At 39.1% G+C, this 22,590-nt stretch overlaps 1 protein-coding gene across 7 annotated transcripts in view; it reads left to right on the top strand.

Moving 5' to 3' along the window:
• Positions 1 to 22,590, top strand: part of grid2ipb (glutamate receptor, ionotropic, delta 2 (Grid2) interacting protein, b) — a 53,241-nt gene that overhangs the window by 28,039 nt on the left and 2,612 nt on the right. For 3 of the 7 annotated variants that reach the window (XM_035997668.1, XM_035997666.1, XM_035997669.1), the window contains 18 exons: positions 905 to 1,057; positions 1,268 to 1,423; positions 2,106 to 2,257; positions 2,450 to 2,584; positions 3,522 to 3,607; positions 3,875 to 4,025; positions 4,894 to 5,234; positions 5,655 to 5,699; positions 6,204 to 6,977; positions 8,115 to 8,267; positions 8,596 to 8,683; positions 9,272 to 9,361; positions 13,195 to 13,391; positions 13,784 to 13,939; positions 14,277 to 14,363; positions 14,455 to 14,584; positions 15,333 to 15,451; positions 22,380 to 22,544. In XM_035997668.1, the coding sequence (XP_035853561.1) occupies positions 905 to 1,057; positions 1,268 to 1,423; positions 2,106 to 2,257; positions 2,450 to 2,584; positions 3,522 to 3,607; positions 3,875 to 4,025; positions 4,894 to 5,234; positions 5,655 to 5,699; positions 6,204 to 6,977; positions 8,115 to 8,267; positions 8,596 to 8,683; positions 9,272 to 9,361; positions 13,195 to 13,391; positions 13,784 to 13,939; positions 14,277 to 14,363; positions 14,455 to 14,584; positions 15,333 to 15,451; positions 22,380 to 22,544 (3,178 nt within the window). The remainder of the gene's footprint in view (positions 1 to 904; positions 1,058 to 1,267; positions 1,424 to 2,105; positions 2,258 to 2,449; positions 2,585 to 3,521; positions 3,608 to 3,874; positions 4,026 to 4,893; positions 5,235 to 5,654; positions 5,700 to 6,203; positions 6,978 to 8,114; positions 8,268 to 8,595; positions 8,684 to 9,271; positions 9,362 to 13,194; positions 13,392 to 13,783; positions 13,940 to 14,276; positions 14,364 to 14,454; positions 14,585 to 15,332; positions 15,452 to 22,379; positions 22,545 to 22,590) is intronic. The other 4 variants (XM_035997667.1, XM_031291321.2, XM_035997670.1 and 1 more) reach the window with 4 other exon arrangements.

Here is a 22,590-nt window from a genome sequence, read left to right as displayed (position 1 = left end):
GCAAAAGTAATTAACCGTAATATAAATGATATTGAAGATTTACTTCTTGACATCTTCTCGTTTAACCCAGAATATTTAATTATTCAATAAACTATGAATGTCGCTGTATTCTCCTTGAACCTTGGCATGTGTGTCAGTGCAGGCACAGTATGTATGTATGGGCCGATGCACGTGCCTTTATGTAATCTTCTCTTGTGGGAGTAGTCCTTGTCTTGTGTGGACTTTACAACTTCTTGACCTTTTGCCTCTTGATTTTCTGAGAGTGAGTGTAGGAGTGCAGATAAGAAATCCAGCGTGGATGAAGTTGAATTGTACATATACGCACTGACCAAATAAAGTGTACTGAGTGAAATATAAGCCTAGATTACCCAGTGCTGTGTGAAGAAAACAGTCTTACTCATTCTGCCCCCCCCCCTCTGATAGCCATTTGAGAGAAGAAGAGCTGTTCCCATGGCTGCCTAATGTACTGATTTGATTGGCACCGTATAATTTCGCTGTTCTCCCTGATAACACAGCCCTGCAGCAGTAGGAGGTAACCAGCAAAAACAGTGGGAGTAGTTCACCAGAGAGAGAAAGAAAATAAAGTACAAGATATATTGAAGCTTTCAGCTTTGTGTTTACAAAGGGAACATATGTATGGTGTATGTATGGGATCTACCTTTGTAACTAGAGACATATCTTTGTTTTAAAGGGTATAAAGAACAACCAGTCTTATATTAATTACGTTATTTCCTCCGTTTGTTAGAAGTCATGCAATAGATTTCATTACTCCACTCCATCTGCTTTAGCTAAAAGTCCATCAACCCTCCAATATTTACATCTGTCCCTCCTTTTCTTCATCTCTCTCTCTCTCTCTCTCTCTCTCTCTCTCTCTCCCCCTCCCTCTCTGTCTGTCTCTTTGTAGGAACTGTTCCCATGAGAAGGTGGTGTCCATGCTACAGGGCAGTGGGGCAATGCCCACTCTGGTGGTGGAAGAGGGTCCGTCTGAGTACTCCTCAGACCAAACCGACCCGGAGGAGTCTCCGAGCCTGGCCCCCACCACGTTACCGCGCTCCAGGTTAATACACCAACAAACCTGACATTTCCAGCAGCTCATGGTCTGTATAGCTACAAGCAAACTATCATCAGACCCCTCTGTCTAGTGACGCTGCATTTTTCAATAAAGATGTCAAAGGAGAAACAATACTTTAGTAAGTATGTATATATATATATATATATGTATGAATTAACCAAATAATGGTAATCTCCCACTCTGCCCGCTGTGCAGGTCCCCAGCACTCAGTTCTCTGCAGTGGGTGGCAGAGATTCTTCCGCCGAGCATCAAAGTCCACGGGCGGACCTTCAGCCAGCAGCTGGAGCACCTGCTGACCATCCAGGAGAGATACACAGTCTGCAAGGCCCTGGAGACCTTCTTCCAGCACAGGTCAGTGGGACAGAGGGAGAGAGAGGGTCTATAAAAAGTAGTAGACAGAGCACATGGAAGGATGTATGAGGAATAAGAAACACAAAGGTCTGCAGTCTATAGCAGAAAATAATGTAGCTTACAAGTTCAGTTCTCAGCATTTGTCAAACTATCTTGTTAACTAGCTAGCTTTTATTGACATAGGTGTAGCTGTTGCCTGGGAAACTGTTCTTTTACCATACTCAATATAGCTTAATGCATACCAAAGAGAGAGACGTGGAGTTAATGATGGTGATAGGACAGTGAGAGAAAAAGCAGTAAAAAAAAACAAAGCAGGAAGATGGATGGAGCAATATCTCTGCAGATGATGCAGATATGTGATGCTGCAGGATTATGAGCAAAATACCCATTGAATTCTACAGTACGTGCATACACTATAAACCACCGAAGGCCTCCTAATGTACTGTACCGTAACTGACATCCCTGTTATCCTCCCACCTTTTCATCATCTCTTTTCATCCTGTATCTCATTCTCAGCTATACGTGTCATTACAGATGCAAAGAATCTAAATCTAAGTACTAAATCCTTACATCATATGCTAACCAATTACCCAGCAGTAAACAGGGGTTGGTTTGGTTATATAAAGATGTGTGCTAAGGATGCATTTTGTGTGTGTGTGTGTGTGTGTGTGTGTGTTTGCAGGAATGTGGACACTCTGATAGTAGACGTGTTTCCGGTGTTGGACACGCCGGCCAAACAGTTGATCTGGCAGTTCATCTCCCAGCTACTGACATACGATGAACAGGAGCGCTGCCAGGGCAAGCTGTCACGCTTCCTGGGTTTCAAGAGCAGTGGTGAGCCAAAAACACACAACGTGGAAATTATTCACATACAGTTTGAGCACACAATCAATAAATTGCTTGTTGGATTTGATTGAATATCAAGCTTTTATTATTAACCACCTGGCAATAGATTAACACAAGCACAAAAGAGCAATTAGCTTGTAAATAACAAAAAACGCGATGCTGTATGCGTGTGTTTTGCAGCCGCTTTGGAGCCTGACGTAGGCCCGGAGCACCACCGGCGGAGCAGCTCCATGCGCGTGACGGGGTCGTCCTATCGCGGCATCGTCCGAGAGAGGAGCTCTGACGACTGCATCATCGGGACTCACCTGGGAATGGGTACGCTGCACGTGGCAACAACAACAACAAGGATTTACTGCCCTGTAGCACAAAATCAGTGTGATCTCCACAGGGTTGGTTCGGTTTACACCAAGGTTTCTATCGCTTTCCTGCTCAATTCTGGATCAAAAACCTGTCACCCAAATGGGTGTTTATAGATTTCCTGAATTTACAGAATGGGAGTTGAACAGATATCATCACCTTAAAAGGTGATGACATGTCAGCATTGTGTTCACATCTTGTTGCTTCCCCCAAGCGGCACCAAGAAAACACAAAAAAAGTTATGACAGGTTTTATAAACAACTGTAAAGTGAGTGGGTTATTTTGCTTTTCTTATGAAATCTCCTCTTCATTATTAATTCAGTATTGTTGCATCTTTTTTGGGGTTGGGATCCCTGGACATGCAATGAAAGTCTGGGTAGAGATTGTAAATGTGCTTCCTTCAGCAGTTACTGTACTAATAATATTCCCTTGGGAAAGGCAATCTAACCCCCAGTCGCTCCAGTTGAACTGCTCAGAGCTCGGTAATAAGGCTGCGTACGCACTGGTCAGCTCCCAGATGGGAATGTGTGTAATTGTTAGACTGTTGCTGAAAAAGATGTGTGCTCAGCAAATCCTTTGTGGATATTTGAAGGCTACATAAGACAGAAATGGCCATTCTACATTCATACATTAACTCCATATCTCAGCTGTGCTTTTGATAGTGTCCCCAAGCTATCAGGTTGGAAACACATACAGTGTTTATTTCCAGCAGATTTCATTCATGGGCATCCCCTGTTTTACATCAACCATTTGCTAACTCCTCCACCAGGAGCCAAGCTTTTGCTCCTCCACGCTGTTCCTCTCTGCTTCATCCTCTCTCCCCTCTTGGCTGGGGGTGGATGGAAGGAGGAGGCTTACGTCCATGTGTCACTGTTCATGCCTTATTGTGCTTTAGGAATTCATGTGGATGAATCCGGGAGCCCGGAGGAGAGGCAGTCAGGAGATGGAACCTCCTTCCCCGAGTCCCCTGACCTCAATCATGTAGGTATAACGGCAGCTTTTCAGCACCAAGCTGTTAAGCAACTGGCACAATGAATGCTAGTTATGTTATCTGTGCTCTCCGGCCTCACATCATTTGAAGGTCTGCTCGAGATGACCGCAATTCAAAACATATTCAATTTGATTCGTGGCTGCAGTTAACCTGCGGTGTGCAAATTGTTCCTGAAACGCTTGAAAAGCAGCCGGCCTTCAAAGCGAATGTGTCGCAGCGATTGTGTGCTAACCAGCTGATCATACCTCCACCCGTAGATGACAGGGGTGTACACGGAGCTGGAGAACGTGTACGCGGGGAAGAGTGTGTCACCACTGCGGGGGGGCTCCTCAGCAGAGCCCGAGAGGCCGGGACAGACTGAGGCCTACGGGCGCTCTCTCTCCCCCCTCACACTCCCCCCTCTAACAGGTACTCTGGGGCTGACACACACGCCCAAACACGCGTACACACATGCACACATGCACACATATACACACACACAGTGTGCGCATGCTTTCAGACGCATGCTCTCATCATTGGTTCACAGTCGCTTCCATTTAGGCTTGATGCATTTGCAGAATGACTTATTGAATTCAGATATACTGTGGTATTTGGCAGGAATGACAACCGCATCACTTTGAGCCTCATTAGCACACGACTGAAGCCATGTTCAAGTCACATTTGATTTGCTGTAAATACAAGCTGCAGAATAGGGAACAATGCTAATGTGATGGACATTGGTCATTAAAGGTGACAGGCATGGCATTACATCCACTGACCTACTAAAAATGGCACATGTTTTAGTAATGTTCACGTGAAGAAGTCCACGCTACGGAAATACATATCCTCTCATCTGCAGCCTTGTGTTTATGGTTGATTTAACATTAATGAAAACATACAAACTTTTGAATGTTTAAATGAGTTGGTTTTACCAATCTAATCATGTGAACATAACACGAGAACCACTGAATGTGTTTAGGTTAGAACTCATTCGAAATCTACAGTCTAAAAATGTGCGACCATGAGCAGTTTATCTGCAGTTTATCTTTTTGTTGCCATGGTAACCCCTCAGAAGAACGGATACCCAAGGCGACAACATGGCCAAGAATGTCACACATAATTTCTTGAGGGAATAGGTAGCATAATGTTGGCTATATGTTGTCCAATTAAAAATGATCAGGTCGAAACATGTGCAGCGTGAGCGTCACACACACACACACACACACACACACACACACACACGCACGCACGCACCACCATGCTGACAGCAACCATCTTTGATTTCTTTTCTTTAAAGGCAGCCGTAAATCCGGCCTGTCCCTGTCCTGGAAAGAGCCACTCCCCACTCCTGTGTATGAGATCCACCACCAGAGCAGCGTGGACTCCAACCCTTACGTCAGCCTGGAAAGCCCCCCCGCCTCCCCTCAGCCCTCGGATGGCGGCCCCAACACACTGACCCGCCGCAAGAAGCTGTTCACCTTTTCCCGCCCACCTCGCAGCCGGGACACAGACAAGTTCCTGGACTCTCTGAGCGAGCAGCTGGGCCACCGGGTCACTCTGGTGGATGACTTTGTACACGGAGAGAATGACTATGAGGAGGTGAGGAAGACCCGCCTCCAATCTACTGCATCCTCAGCTGTAATTATGCGCACACACACACACACAGAGTACATGTTTTTATTTTAAGGTGATTTCAAGTTGTTTTTGAGCATTATTTGTTTTTACTGTAGAGTTAATCTGGTGTGTGCTGTAGAGCAAATACCCTGGGTCTGCCGTGCAGTCTGACCCAGTTGCAGACAATGTAAGATGCACTATAGAAGCGGATAGTTACTGTAATGGCGTTCATAGTAACTGTACTACTGTCTCATAGTTACGTTTTATTAAGTTTATTAAGTATAAAATATAGCATTTTTAGACAGTCTTACTGTTGTGCATTTGCTTATTATCACATAATAAGCAAATTCACATTTCACTAAAGTAATTACGTTGTAGTGTTGCATGTTTACATTAGAGCAGCTCTAATGTACGCTACAATGAACACTTGTGTCACATGAACAGATATATCAAGGTGGTTGTCATGGTTTCAGAAGAAGAGGGATGCCTGTAAGTAAAACATGATACTCAGTTATACAGTATAGTCTAATTTTATCTAAGGTTATAATAAGATGCTGGATGACGTTAAATCATGTTCCGTCTTTGTCAGGGCGGTTTTGTTTTGTGTTGGTTTTATGGGGAATGCAGCGTATTGTACTTAATTCACTTGGTTGCACGTATTTTAAAACTGATCTTTTTGAGTATCCTTTTCAGTATTTTACAGTAAACTTCACATATATTACATCTAAATTTCTTGTGGTCCATAAATAGATGGATTTGGCTGGAGTACTGATCATATTTAAGTGCATGTGTTTTAAAATAAGGTTATTTAGTTTATTTTGTGTGGCTTTTTTTCTCCCATAAGTAGGTTAAAAAAAAAAAAGATTGCAGATTGATAAGTGTAAAACTACAAAGAGGCACAATGCATTTTTTTTTAATTTTCATTTGTATTAGAGCATGTGGAGGGGAAAGTTGTGATTATCAAGTGTGATGGTGCCCCTCTCCTCCCTCCAGATGAGTTTCCAGGAGGAGCAGGACATGGGCTTCATGCCCCGGCGCCTCAGCAGTGGCAGCAGTGAGGATCACAGTAGCAGCGACGAGGCCTCCTCTCCCTGCTACTCCTCAGGATCGGAACTCATCCCCCCACCTCCCACCCAGAGCCCCCCGCCTCCCCCACCTTTCCAGTCTCTGATACCGCCCCCTGTTCAATTCACCGACCCCGTGCCGCCAGTCCGCTTCTCCCCCGAGCACGTCCCCCGCAGCCGGATGCCCTTCCAGCCGCAGCACCCCATCATCCCTCCTCCGCCGCCCCCTCCGAGGTCCCTCCTGTCCAACCGCTCTCCTCTGCACAAAGTGCTCCCCGCCAGAGAAGAAGTAGAGAAAACTCACCAGCGCTTCCAGACAACCATCACCACCACCACCACCCGCCTCCCGCACGGCCACAGCGCCCTGGGTTCCAGCACCCTGCGCTCCTCCCAGCCGTCCCGCCCCTGCTACCTCCCCCGGCAGTTCAGTCAGCCCCAGCCTATCCTGCAGCCGTCCCCCCAGCCCTCCCCTCAGCCGCTGAGACCGAGCCAGCTCGTCCTCCAGAGGCATCACCAGCTCCACCACCAACACAGCTATCAGGGCCCGCTGCCGCCTTCCCTCCAGGATCACAGCTCGTCCCACTGTCCGAGCCAAGGCCCTGGGGGCTCCCCGCTGCACTCCAAGCCTCCGGCCTCTTACTCCACCCTCCCCAGTCACACTAAAACCTATGAAACCCCAAAGCAGGAACAGCAGACACAGCAGGTAACATCTGCATTTACTGTAGTTTTTAAAACATTTATGAGTAATATAAATATTGCTCCAACCTGACTAGTTTTCAGCCAGAACAGAAAAATCATGGAAACTTGAAACACAGGGAGTGCAGCAATTACACAGCAGTGAGTGACAGAAGTGTCACAGAAAAGAATTGGTATCATGCAAGCTATAATTTTTTCAAGTTTTGGTGAAATATATATTTGGCATCATACAATATGTGCATGCAAATGAAAGATGTTGAGATGGACAGGACAAAAACCATACTGCATCTTTTGGCAGTTCACCCCAACATGATAAAATCTTACATTTAAAAAAAAAAAAAAAAAAAAAAAAAAAAAGGAAAAGTGTTACAGAAAGAAGTTAAAGCAAGCAAACATCAGCATCTGCTTAAACATCAGTGTGCAGTATTGAGCATGATCACACCTTGGACATACTGTAAATTTAGTTTACTGCAACTGATGGAGAGCATCAAAACGACCTATGAATGCACTGCATCTTCTGACGTTTTGGCGTGTAGTGGGGAAATGATTCCAACACCGTTTCAACAAAATGCTCCCAACTCTCTGACTAACTAACTGATTAACTAACTGAGTTGTGTTAAAATTTGCTGATAAGTTGGCCGCTTGTTCAGAATACAAATGTTACTTTATGATTTTTTTTTTAAATGTGTCTGCTTAGAATATAGTGTTTTGTTGGTAATTGTCATTGTTGTGCTGGTTTACCATCATAACCATGAGTTAAGTGACTGTTACATTTGATAAGAACAGCTAAATTGTCGTAACGTATTATCCTGTGCGGTAATGAGCTTCATTAAGCCATCTATCTGCAACTTTACTCTTGCAGGGGTCTCATCAAGTGACGTAAGTTTGACGGGGGCCCCCTACTCAGTCGGGGTCCCTGGGTCGGCCGCACCAATGCACCCACGCGATCTCTGCTTATGAGAGTATCAAAACAAACTATGAGTGCACTGCATCCCCTGACGTTTTGGCGTGTAGTGGGGAGATAATTCTACCACACAAAATGCTCCCAACTCTCTTGGTGAAAGCTTGTGAGCTGAACAATATTTACTGACTTAAATATCTTGTAATTTAAAAAAATCTCTATATATATATTTTGATCCCCAAGGCTCCTCCGCCCCCACCTCCACCACTGCCCCCACCCTGTGACCCGCCTCCGCTTCCTAAGTCAGGCAACCACGCCTCGGACACCAACCACATGAGTGTGAAGAGGCTGCGCTGGGAGCAGGTGGAGAACTCCGAGGGAACAATATGGGGTCAGGTGAGTCTGTCACATTAGTCTTAGATAAGATGTGATTTGGGAAGAAAAAAAAGCATGCATGGGTCTGCCTAAAAAAAAACCTTACATACAGTAAATACAGTAAACAATATCATGACTTGTGAATCTTCCCACCTTGGCTGTGAATTTTTTCACTCCTACATTTCTCTTCCCATATTTGGAAAGACCTACTCATCCAGTCTGTTGTGTCTCTGATGAGTCATGGCAGCAGAGAAGCACAAATCTCAAATGCTTCGACAGCTACTTGTAAGTTGCAAAACTTTGACTGTGTCTTTGAAGAGTACAGAGTGTATTCTTGTTCTATGTTTAGCTCGGAGAGGACTCAGACTATGACAAGCTCACTGACATGGTGAAGTTCTTGGACCTCGATCTTCACTTCGGGACTCAACGCCGATCTAGTAAGTAGTCGTGTACATGTGATCACCCTTCATCATACGCACCATCATCGTCATATCTTTACTTACATCACGCTGGATGTCATACAGTGACAATATACCATCAAATGGATTATGAGAGGACTATTTCACCGTGAAAGTGATGTGATTATCGTTTGACATCTCCTGTTTTGTTTGTACCTTTACAGTTATGATGTTCTCCATAACCTGTTTTGGAGCTGCTCCATTCACCTGTTCATCAAATCCATTCTCCATAAGGCACCATACCTCCCCCCCCCACTCCTCTCCTGTCTTGACAGAGCTCAGTAATAACACAGCTCTGCCAGAGGAAACACACACCTCACTGTTATTTATTGTAGATCTCCCAGACATGTTGGCCTCTAGCGACTCAAATGGAAGAGCTGTGTTATTAACACATCAACCTGCCACATAGACAGCTGTGTGTGTGTGTGTGTGTGTGTGTGTGTGTGTGTGTGTGTGTGTGTGTGTGTGTGTGTGTGTGTGTGTGTGTGTGTGTGTGTGTGTGTTTGTGTGTTTGTTGATTCCCGGTGCCTGGAGAACACATCCTTAAACTGTTGTTAATATTATCAGTCTCTCCTCCAGAGCCAACCTTCTTGCCAGAGAACTTTAAAAAGAAAGACGTGGTGGAGATTCTGTCTCATAAGAAAGCCTACAACGCCTGTGAGTACCACAAAAACATGGCCGCAGGTCACACCTAAAAAGGTCTAGGCTCAAGGCTGTGACCGCGAAATAACACATATTACAGTATTTTACGATTGTTTTATAAAGCCGCACTGAATCGCTAAAATCTTAAAGTGCAAAACACTACTTTTTCTCCATTGACTTGATGCACTTCTGCCAACTACAGTATGTTTTAAAGGTGCCATATTGTAGAACGTTAGATGTCCATGTCTGTTTGATAATAAAGCAGGTTGATGTGCTGTATAAATACTGTGAAAGTATCAAAACGCTCAATCCACAGAGAAATGCACACAGCCCATATTCAGAAACTGTGCCTTCAAATGAGACTTCCGTACGGTTGTGACGTCACATCTATACTATATGTAGGTAGAAAGTGCCGCTGCAGTGCCGTTACAGTCATTCCCCAGCTGCAATGACGGTGCAGAGAGTGCAGATGCGGAAGACCCGGTAACACTGACCAATCAGAGCAGACTGGGGTTTTTCAGGAGGGAGTCTTATAGAGACAGGCGCTAAAATGGAGCTAGCAGACAAAGGGTGAATACAGGTATATTCAGACAGACAGTGTGAGAAAAAATATGTGTTTTTTGAACATTAAAGCATGTAAACATGTTCTAGTAAAAAAGCAAAATACAAGTATGAACCTGAAAATGAGCATGATATGGGACCTTTAAGACTGCAAGTTCAAATACATTCACTTGTAATGCTTGCTGGATCTCTCCACACAATTCTCATTTCTTTCCACACAACTATCACATAGAAAAATGGTTGACAAAACACAAGTGCATGCCCTGAACTCTGAAGTGTCCAGTCGGCTCACAATATTCTTAATCTCAATGAAAACAGAGTGAAGTGCAGCATGTCAGGAGAGATTCAAAGCCCATCCGACAACAACAATTGGCAATCTTACTCTATGAAAGTGAGACTATTTTTGTCAGTGTTGGAAATTTACAAACACTATGCAATTTCCAATTCAGGTTACACATAGGTCATGGCTTGTGGTGACATCACTGCAGTCCTGACAAGATTGGATTTTGTCACACAAAGTTTTTCTATTCAAGGTGTCTGTACAGGAAACATATTACATTAGGTGTGATGCGGATGAAAATCTATGACCTGATGTAAATGACATAACACAATTAAAGATACTGAGCAGTAAACAAACACTTATTTTGTTAATTATATTATGTTTATAACTACCACATGACTGCAGGTTTGAACTAGATGCACTGTGTTGAAAAAAAAGGTTGTTATTGTCATTTTGCTGTCTTGACTGAGGAGTTTTTTCAAAACTGTTCTTCAAATGTAACTAATTTAGGCTAACTTGCTGTTATCAGGCTAAAAGAATCATCCTGTTAATTCTCAACCAGCTAATTTAGTTCTTTGAGATTGAGGATTGATGTGTTAATCCTGTATGTAGTTATCTTAAATAAGTGCTCTTATTTTGAAATAAAGGCTAAATGAGCAGAGCGCTGAAACCGTGATCAGCGTTCATATGATTGCACATCATGTGATGAGGTAGGTGTGTTGGGAACCCTCCCAGCATGCACTGGGGCAATATATTCAAGTGTCATTTCATGTGTTCCTGCATTGTTACTGGTGTTATTTTGTTCTACGTTGTGCTGCACAAAGTTTCCACACGTTCATCACTGGTAAACAGTTAGATGTTACCAGTGAATGTGGTCAGACAACAAGTGATGTTGGTGCAAGATAGGTGGAGGTTCCCATTGAACATGAAAGATACTTTTTAGTGATAATCATAAGCCTATTATAAAAATGAAACCCACTAAACTAAACTCGTGAAAAGCTGCTCTAATTGCACAAACTATTTTCAGTTCTGCAGTTAATTATTTATTAACTTTTAGTTTACAAACTCCCATTTTAATGTCAAATGAAATGCCAGATGTTGTGCCTCCATTGGTCTTTAAACAGTCTGAATCTTTCAGTTGAGTTCATGTCTTTTTGCTCACAATATCACAGACTCTATTTTGTTATATATTGTTTAATATATTTCTATGTATTTTATCGTGTATAGGTATAGGTGCATCTATATTATGACAATTGAATTGTGATAATTCACCAACAGATTATGATGATGTTTCAATAACCTGCATGCTCTCATTTAAAATCCTAATTACATCAACACTCTTTCATTATAAATCTAAGAAGGAGAGCCATCTGTATCTGAAAATGAGTTCATGTATGGAGATCCGATCATGGTCCAGATAACTGTCAATAATGCTGTACTTGTGTCTGTGATACTGGTTGACCTGCTGTATCAGTTTCTTCCTCTACTGTAAAATGTCTTTCATTATTCCATATTGAGAACGGCAAAGCCCTACTCACTGCTGTCATCCTCTTCTTCCTGTGATTGAGAGAATAAATATGTTCTCTTGATGAAAACGTGTCTTCACTTGGTGATCCAAAAACAAGAGTAATAACAAGTTCCACTTTATAATTAATAATAATAATGAGCCTATTCTTTACCATTTTCTTCATGCCTCATTACAAAGTTGTACCAGGCTCTCTCTTAATACATCCATGGGATCGATAATGCAACATCAGTAGTAGTTTAGTATAGTCTAAGCATATTTACAGGTTAATATCCGTTTAACAGTGATGACAGTAACAATGCAGGAACACATTAAATGACACTTATGTTATGTTGAATCTATTGCCCCAATGCATGCTGGGAGGCTTCCCATCACACCTACCTTGTGTAAGTGCAATCAAATGATCAGCACTCAGCCACTCATAAATGCTGATCATGATTTCAACTTCATTTTACCTTTATTTCAAAATAAGAGCGCACTGTTATTCAAGATAATTTCATCCACGATTAACAAATCAGTCCTCAAACTGTGCTCAATGAACCTAATTAGCTAAATAAAAATAAGCAGGATTTTTTCTTTTAGCCTGTTAACAGCATGTTAGCCTGAATTAGGTAGGCCTTTAAAGAACAGGGCCCAGATGGGAGGCTAATATAAATACAGTGAGTAATACATTAATCTAACAGTAATGGCAAGTGAAATCATTAACTCTGCTACACTATTTGTACATTCTTTGAGGAAATAAAACTGTTTTGATGAACATTAATTACCAGCATTATATGAGATAAACCATTCTATTTTTAAATGCAACACTGATTAAAATTGAGTGAAACACATGATGCTCTGATAAAAAAAAAAGAGTGTGTTAAGAGGTTTACAATTTGAAGCCAAAGCAACAGTAAAATACTGTAATACAAGTAAAAAACATATTCTCTTTAATTTATTTAGGTTTCAACAACAGAGTTGTATAAAAGTGGTATATCTTAATTTTAGGATTTATTTCTTAGTGGTAATATCTTGAATGCCCTTTTATACAGGGAGTACAAATAACATACTATGTAATATAACAAAATTATTTATTTTGGCAAAAAAAGATCTTGCTTGCAAAGTCACTTCTCTTCAAGATAATCAGATGTGACCCTGTTATGTTATGCAGACTATACTACATTATACTGTGGGTGATGGGTTCATTTCTCTGTGTAAGAAGGATTTGTTCTGCTATTATCACACCCATAATTAGTTTGTTTTTTTATTGATTTGCTGTTGTTAATTACCAGGTTTACACTGAGATTCTGGATTTAATAATTAATCTGGCATCACAGAAACATAGTAAGAATTATGAATAACACACAGTGGGAAATTACACATCATCAGAGGGGGGTGTAAGGTTTTGTCTGCATTCGGGAACACAGTGATCCTCTTTGTAACGTGAAAAAAACAGACCTAAAACCTCCGCGTCTCTCTTCCCCCCCCTTCTTTCGGCAGCCATCCTCATCGCCCATCTGAAGCTCTCCACCAGCGAGCTGCGTCAGATCTTGTTGAACATGACGACCGACCGGCTTGAGCCCGCTCACATCAAGCAGCTGCTGCTCTACGCCCCGGACGACGACGAGGTCAAACAGTTTGAGCAGTTTGAACAGGATCCGGCCAAACTTAGCGAGCCCGACCAGTTCATTTTCCAGGTACACAAAGAAAACTAAAACACTTTGAAAAAAAACACAAGATGGTAGGGCACCTTGATGATGGAAAAAAATCATAATCAATAAATGATTATTTTGGTCAATATTGAAATCATGATTATTTACCACGGTTACTCATTGTCTTTTGGAAATATGTTATTGAACTTATAAACCAGTGAAACCCCTTGAACTGTGAAAATTCCCTTCCCTTTTTCATTCACAACACAAGACAAAAACAGTTTACTTGCAAATTGTAATGTGCAAAATAATCGTTTTTCTCGATTACTCTGTTTTTGTGATCATTAGGAGAAGAAATCCTAATCGCGATTAACATTTTTAATACAGCCCTACACGATGGAATGATTTGAGTTGAGTGGTTGTTTTGTGTGTTTCAGATGTTGACGGTGCCCGAGTATAAAACCCGTCTGCGGAGCCTCCACTTCAAGACCACCCTGCAGGAGAGGACGGAGGAGATGAAGGTTGCGTACGATTACATCTACAAGGCTTCGGTGGAGCTAAAGAGCAGCAAGAAACTGGCCAAAATACTGGAGGTAAAGTTCCAGAGCAGGGAAAAAAAAGAACATGAAGCGGTTACACTTTACTTGAAGGTATCTACATAAGAGTGACATGACACTGTCATGAACGTGTCATAAACATTATAAACAAGTCATAAACGTTTATGACATAACGCTTCTTTCAGCAAGTGTCATTCGGTTTTTGTCATGACAAGTTATAGTTAGGGTTAGGGTTCATGTGTCATGACAGTGTCATGTGTTCATGACAGTGTCATGTCACTCTGATGTAGATACCTTCAAGTGTTACCCATGAAGCTGTTACTAAACCAGTTTTTATATTAATAGTGGTTATTAAGTGCTGTTTTGCCCACAGTTTGTACTTGCAATGGGGAATTACCTTAACAATGGTCAGCCCAAGAGCCACCGGACAACCAGTTTTAAAATCAACTTCCTAACTGAGGTACAGCAATAACACCTGTACTTCAACCACATTATATTATCTTAATTTGGGTTTTTTTAATCATTCATTCTTTTCATTTTCTATCTCGCAGTTAAGCACGACCAAAACAGTAGACGGGAAATCCACCTTTCTGCACATTCTGGCCAAGTCTCTGTGCGAACACTTCCCTGAGCTGCTCAACTTCTCCAGAGACCTGACAACAGTGCCTCTGGCAGCCAAGGGTACGATGCCGCTACAGCAGCAGAGCTCTTTAAAGGAACACGCTGACTTATTGGGACTTCAGCTTATTCACCATATCCCCCAGAGTTAGATAAGTCCATACATACCCTTCTCATCGCCGTGCGTGTCGTAACTCTGTCTGACGCACCCACCGCTAGCCTAGTTTAGCACAGATCCTGGAGGTAACCGGCTCCATCTAGCCTACTGCTCCCAATAACTGACAAAATAACGCCAACATTTTCCTATTTACATGTTGTGATTTGTATAGTCACAGCATGTACAAATAACAAGGTCACATGAGACACAGCCATCTTCTAACCGTATACAAACTGGGAACTATATTCTCAGAAGGTGAAGCACTGCTACTTCTGCTACTTGGGCGGAGTGATTTGCTCGCAGCACCTGAGAAACCCCGTGGTGAGGAGCAGAGAGTAACAGCAATGCTTTTCAGGTGTTGTGTTAATCACTCCGCCCAAGTGCTTCGCAGAATGTAGTCGTTCCATCCTTTGAAATGCTAATTTCTACACAGTGTGCTGGGTGTCGCTGCAGGGCAGGCAGACTCTGCTAAAAGCATCTAATTGAATGTTGATTTATATTGTTCAATTGACTGTTTTAATGTACTGTATGTCTTTATAATAGCCTTATTGTTAAAAACTCTAATTTTCACATTTCCCTGCTCATTAAACCGTGTATGGGTGTTTCATTAATGCTAATGTTTTGGTAACTCATCACCTAATATTTCTTGTTCAGTGAACCAAAGGGCCATCACAGCAGAGCTGAGTGATCTGCACTCCACCATCCTGGACATCAGGAAGGCCTGTCTTAAGATCCCGCCCACCTCCGAAGACCACTTTGCCTCCGTCATGAGCGTACGCTAACAGCTTTAAATATAATACACTTCAAACACAAAGCAGTACACACGCATGTTCATGGAAGCTACTGATTGCTGATATTTTGTGTCATCAAAGAAAAAGTTTCAATATTTTGGGAAATTTGCTGTCTTGCGAGTTAGAAGAGAAGATCGATATCACTCTCATGTCTGTACAGTAAATATGAAGCTGGATCCAGCAGCCGGTTAGCTTAGCTTAGCATCAAGACTGGAAACGGGAAAACAGATAGCCTGGCTCAGTCTGAAGTTTAGAAAATCTTCCCGGGCAATACTATCATACTGTCACTTTTTTATCACTTATTTCCACAAACTTTACTATCACTTTTTTCCACATACTATACTAAGATTTTTTTTTATCACTTTTTTCCACATACTATACTAAGACTTTTTTTTTATCACTTTTTTCGACAAACCATACTATGGTGTTTTAATGTTTTTTTTGACATACTTGTTATGACTGTTTTCAACAAACTTTCTTTCGTGGCAAGGTGGCTCAGTGGTTAGCACTGTTGCAAGTAGACATTGCAGGCTCTGACACTTGGTTCCACAAACTTTACTATCACTTTTTTCCACATACTATACTATGACAATTTTATCACTTTTTTCAACATACTATACTATGACTTTTTTTTAATCACTTTTTTTGACATACTATACTATTACTTTTTTTTTTTTTTTTAACTTTTTTCTACATACTATACTATGACTTTTTTATGACTCTTTTCAGCACACATACATTGGTTGTACGGTGGTGTAGGGGTTACCAATACTCCAACCAGCACCAGAAAATAAGCACTGCAGACTCTAGTTCAATACCCAGTTGAGGCTGTGGAGTTTAAATGTTCTTCCAGACTTCCCTTGACATTTACTTTCTCATCACTTTTTTCGACATACTATACTATGACTATTTTTTGACCTACTATACCATGAGTTTTTATCACTTTTTTTTTTACATATTATACTATGACGTTTTTTTCACTTTTTTCGACACACCGTAATATGACTTTTTTGGCTTTTTTCGACGTACTATACTATGACAATTTTAGACATACTATACTATGAATTTTTTTCGACACGCTATACTATGACTTTTTTGGCTTTTTTTCTGACATTCTATACTATGACAATTTTCAACATACTATACTATGACTTTATTATGACTTTTTTCGACATACTATACTATGACTTTTTTAACACTTTTTTCAACATACCATAATATGACTTTTTTTTTTTGCTTTTTTCAACATACTATACTATGACTGTTTTCAACAAACTTTCTTTCGTGGCAAGGTGGCTCAGTGGTTAGCACTGTTGCAAGTAGACATTGCAGGCTCTGACACTTGGTTCCATCCCCAGTTTGGGCTGGGCCTTTTTGTGTGGAGTTTGCATGTTCTTCCGCACTTTCTTTGACATACTATACATTTTTATGACTTTTTTCGACATACTATCCTTTGACTTTTTTCGACATACTATACCATGACTTTATTATGACTTTTTTCTACATACTATACTACGACAATTGGTATAGCTTAGTCTGTACGAAGACATTTACAATTCTTCATAATTATATTTCTTTCCGACATACTATACTATGACTTTTTAATGATTTTTTTCTACATACTATACTACATACTTCATTATGACTTTTTTCAACATACTCTACTATGACTTTTTTTCAACATACTGTTACGATTGTTATAGCTCAGTCTGTAAGAAGACAGGGTTGGGAGTCCAGAGTTGGGAGTTTGATTCCCATCAGACAATAAAATCTGCTGCAAGTAGACATTGCAGACTCTGACACTTGGTTCAATCCCTAATGTGGGCTGGGGCTTTTTGTATGGAGTTTGCATGTTCTTCCGCACTTTCTTTGACATACTATGACTTTCTTTGACATTTTATGACTTTTTTTGACATACTATACTATGACTTTTATCACGTTCTTCCACATACTATACTGGAAGAATACTATGACTTTTTTCGACACATACTATACTATGACTTTTCATGATTTTTGTCGACATACTATACTATGACTTTTTATGATTTTTTTTCGACATACTATACTATGATATTTGGTATAGCTCAGTCTGTAAGAAGACAGGTTGGGAGTTTGATTCCCATCAGGAGCTAAAATCATGTTTCCTTTTGATATGCTATTCTATTACTTTTTATGCCTTGTTTTCAACATACTATACTATGAAATTTTTCGACATACTGACTTTTTTGTGACTTGTGACAATTGTTACAGCTCACTCTGTAAGAATACTTTTTTGTCAGTCTTTTAGCACAGTCTGTGAGAAGACTTTTTCGACATACTATTCTATTACTTTTTATGCATTTTTTTCAACATACTATACATGAAATTTTTCAACATACTCTGCTATGAATGTTTTGTGACTTATGACAATTGTTATAGCGCAGTCTGTAAGAATACTTACCATGAATTTTTAGGATTGTTTTCGACATACTATACTATGACAATTGGTATAGCTTAGTCTGTAAGAAGACATGTTTGGGAGTTTGATTCCTATCAGGAGCTAAAATTATATTTCTTTCCGATATACTATACTATGACTTTTTTGACGTACTGTACTATGATTTTTTTCGACATAATATACTTTGGCAATTGTTATAGCTCAGTCTGTAAGAAGACTTTGGTTTGGGAGTCCAAGATTGGGAGTTTGATTCCCATAAGAAGCTAAACTCAAACTTTTTTTCGACATACTATACTATGACAATTTTATCACTTTTTTCAACATACTATACTATGACTTTTTTTTAATCACTTTTTTCGACATACTATACTATTACTTTTTTTTTTTAAACTTTTTTCTACATACTATACTATGACTTTTTTATGACTCTTTTCAGCACACATAAATTGGTTGTACGGTGGTGTAGGGGTTACCAATACTCCAAACAGCACCAGAAAATAAGCACTGCAGACTCTAGTTCAATACCCAGTTGAGGCTGTGGAGTTTAAATGTTCTTCCAGACTTCCCTTGACATTTACTTTCTCATCACTTTTTTCGACATACTATACTATGACTATTTTTTGACCTACTATACCATGAGTTTTTATCACTTTTTTTTTACATATTATACTATGACGTTTTTTTCACTTTTTTCGACACACCGTAATATGACTTTTTTGGCTTTTTTCGACGTACTATACTATGACAATTTTAGACATACTATACTATGAATTTTTTTCGACACGCTATACTATGACTTTTTTGGCTTTTTTTCTGACATTCTATACTATGACAATTTTCAACATACTATACTATGACTTTATTATGACTTTTTTCGACATACTATACTATGACTTTTTTAACACTTTTTTCAACATACCATAATATGACTTTTTTTTTGCTTTTTTCAACATGCTATACCATGACTTTTTTCGACATACTATACTATTACTATTTTCGACATACTATACTGTGACTTTTTTCTATATACTTTACTATGACTTTTTATGATTTTTTTCGACATACTATACTATTACATTTTTTGACATACTATACTTTGACTTTTTTTTCCGACATGCTATACTATGACTTTTTTATGACTCTTTTCAGCAAACATGTCTTGGTTGTACGTTGGCGTAGGGGTTACCAATGCTTCAAACAGCACCAGACAACAAGCACTGCAGACTCTAGTTCAATGCCCAGTCCAGGCTGTGGAGTTTGAATGTTCTTTCAGACTTCCCTTGACATTTACTTTCTCATCACTTTTTTCGACATACTATACTATAACTGTTTTTTGACCTACTATACCATGAGTTTTTATCACTTTTTTTGACATACTATACTATGACAATTTTATCACTTTTTTCGACATACTATACAATGACGTTTTTTTTCACTTTTTTCGACATACCGTAATATTACTTTTTTGGCTTTTTTCGACATACTATACTATGACAATTTTCAACATACTATACTATGACTTTTTATGACTTTATTTGACACGCTATACTATGACTTTTTATCACTTTTTTCGACATACTATACTATGACGTTTTTATCACTTTTTTCTACATACTATACTATGACTTTTTTTACTTTTTTCGACACGCTATACTATGACTTTTTTCGACATACTACACTATGACTTTTTTTATCACTTTTTTCGACATACTATACTATGACGTTTTTATCACTTTTTTTGACATACTATACTATTACTTTTTTGTGACCTACTATACCATGAGTTTTTATCACTTTTTTGACATACTATACTATGACAATTTTATCACTTTTTTTGACATACTATACATTGACTTTTTTTATCACTTTTTTCGACATACTATACTAATACTTTTTTTTTAAACTTTTTTCTACATACTATACTATGACTTTTTTATGACTCTTTTCAGCACACATAAATTGGTTGTACGGTGGTATAGGGGTTACCAATACTCCAAACAGCACCAGCAAATAAACACTGCAGACTCTAGTTCAATACCCAATATCCAGGCTGTGGATTTTGCATGTTCTTCCAGACTTCTCTTGACATCCTTTACATTGAATTTCTCTTCACTTTTTTCGACATACTATACTTTGACTTTTTTCGACATACTATACTATGACTTTTTTCGACATACTATACTATGACCTATTATGACAATTTTCGACATACTATATACTATGACTTTTTTCCACACGCTATACTATGACTTTTTTCTAAATACTATACTATGACTTTTTTTTTTTTTACTTTTCTATACCATGACTTTTTTCGACATACTATACTATGACTATTTTCGACATACTATACTGTGACTTTTTTCTACATACTTTACTATGACTTTTTATGATTTTTTTCGACATACTATACTGTGACTTTTTTATGACTTTCTTCTACATACTATACTGTGACTTTTTTATGACTTTCTTCTACATACTATACTATGACTTTTTTATGACTCTTTTCAGCAAATATCTTTTGGTTGTACGGTGGTGTAGGGGTTACCAACGCTCCAAACAGCACCAGAAAATAGGCACTGCAGACTCTAGTTCAATGCCCAGTCCAGGCTGTGGAGTTTGAATGTTCTTTCAGACTTCCCTTGACATTTACTTTCTCATCACTTTTTTTGACATACTATACTATAACTGTTTTTTGACCTACTATACCATGAGTTTTTATCACTTTTTTTGACATACTATACTATGACAATTTTATCACTTTTTTCGACATACTATACAATGACGTTTTTTTTCACTTTTTTCGACATACCGTAATATTACTTTTTTGGCTTTTTTCGACATACTATACTATGACTTTTTATGAATTTTTTCCGACATCCTATACTATTGCAATTTTTGAGATACTATACTATGACGTTTTTATCACTTTTTTCGACACGCTATACTATGACTTTTTTGGCTTTTTTTCTGACATTCTATACTATGACAATTTTCAACATACTATACTATGACTTTATTATGACTTTATTTGACACGCTATACTATGACTTTTTATGAATTTTTTTCCGACATCCTATACTATTGCAATTTTTGACATACTATAACTTTTTATCACTTTTTTCGACATACTATACTATGACGTTTTTATCACTTTTTTCAACATACCATAATATGACTTTTTTGGCTTTTTCGACGTACTATACTATGACAATTTTAGACATACTATACTATGACTTTTTTCGACATGCTATATTATGACTTTTTTGGCTTTTTTCTGACATACTATACTATGACAATTTTCAACATACTATACTATGACTTTTTTATGACTTTTTTCGACATACTATACTATGACTTTTTTAACACTTTTTTCAACATACCATAATATGACTTTTTTTTGCTTTTTTTGACATACTATACTATGACAATTTTCGACATACAATATACTATGACTTTTTTCTACTTTTTTCGACACGCTATACTATGACTCAAAAAATCTTTAAATATTCCACATTTTTACATGATTGTTTTTTTTTTTTTTTTTTACTTTTCAATGAAATTCATACTAATTAAAACCATTCCCACTTTTCCAACTATTCTCACTACTCTGTAGTGTATTCTCACATCTCTGTAATAAACTGAATTGTCGTTTTTAAATCAAACAAGACACAGTATGTGTCCAGTATTTATGCTAAGCTAAGCTATCTGTCTCCTGGCTCCAGCTTCATATTTAACAGACAGATGTGAGAGCGGTATACATTTTCTCACTGAACTCTCAGTAAAGAAAGAGAATAAGCGAATTTCGCACAATGTCTATATAAACTATTTTGTTGATATATTTTGACCATTTTTCATGCTACCATAAAAAGGATTTACAAACTATATTCTTGTAAGGTTGGAAAAGCCTCTAAAACAACATCATAGGACACTTAAACCGATTGAAAGTTTTATGATTAAGTTTGTTCTGAATAACAATTCAACGTAACTCAACGTAAATGAGATGGGATACAGTTCAGCACATGTTCAGTTCAGGTGTCATGTTCTTCAGCAATTTAGTTTTGCACTTCCATAAAGTTGAGGGAATCACAAGACACATATATTAATAATATAATATATTTAATAATATGTATATCTATATATTTAAAGAACGGTAAGAATTAAAGCAAACAATAGATATCCTGACTTTTAGTTCCTGGTATGAGCCATGCCCCCAAAACTTTGGATACTACATTTCCCATAATGCAACTCAATAACATTTGTTTGATTTTTGGTCTGCAAACCCAAGATAAGAAGACATAACCCTGATGACATAATCTGATGATATCATCAGGGTTATTTCTTCTCCGACTTTAGAAAGCTCCTTCAGAGCCATAGGAGACATTTGTTTATACCAGCTGAGTAGAACTCCTCCTCATGTAAACTGACTAAACATGGGCGGTGTGCCTCTTTGATCTGTGATCTTTTGCACCACAGAGCTTTTTGGAGAACAGCCACCCTGCAATCCAGTCTCTGGAGTCCCTGCAGACCCGAGCCATGGAGGAGTTCTCTAAGGTGGCCTCTTTCTTCGGAGAGGACAGCAAGTCCGCCAACACGGAGTCCTTCTTCGGCATCTTTGCGGAGTTCATGTGCAAGTTTGAGGTGAGCTAATACAGTACTGCTCTCCTCAGCTCTGTCAGTGGAAGCA

This window comes from Sander lucioperca, chromosome 22 (assembly GCF_008315115.2).
Source record: "Sander lucioperca isolate FBNREF2018 chromosome 22, SLUC_FBN_1.2, whole genome shotgun sequence".
In the NCBI taxonomy this organism is placed as follows: domain Eukaryota; kingdom Metazoa; phylum Chordata; class Actinopteri; order Perciformes; family Percidae; genus Sander; species Sander lucioperca.
Note: the sequence above shows the minus strand (reverse complement) of the source record. Positions and strands in the feature narration are given on the sequence as shown.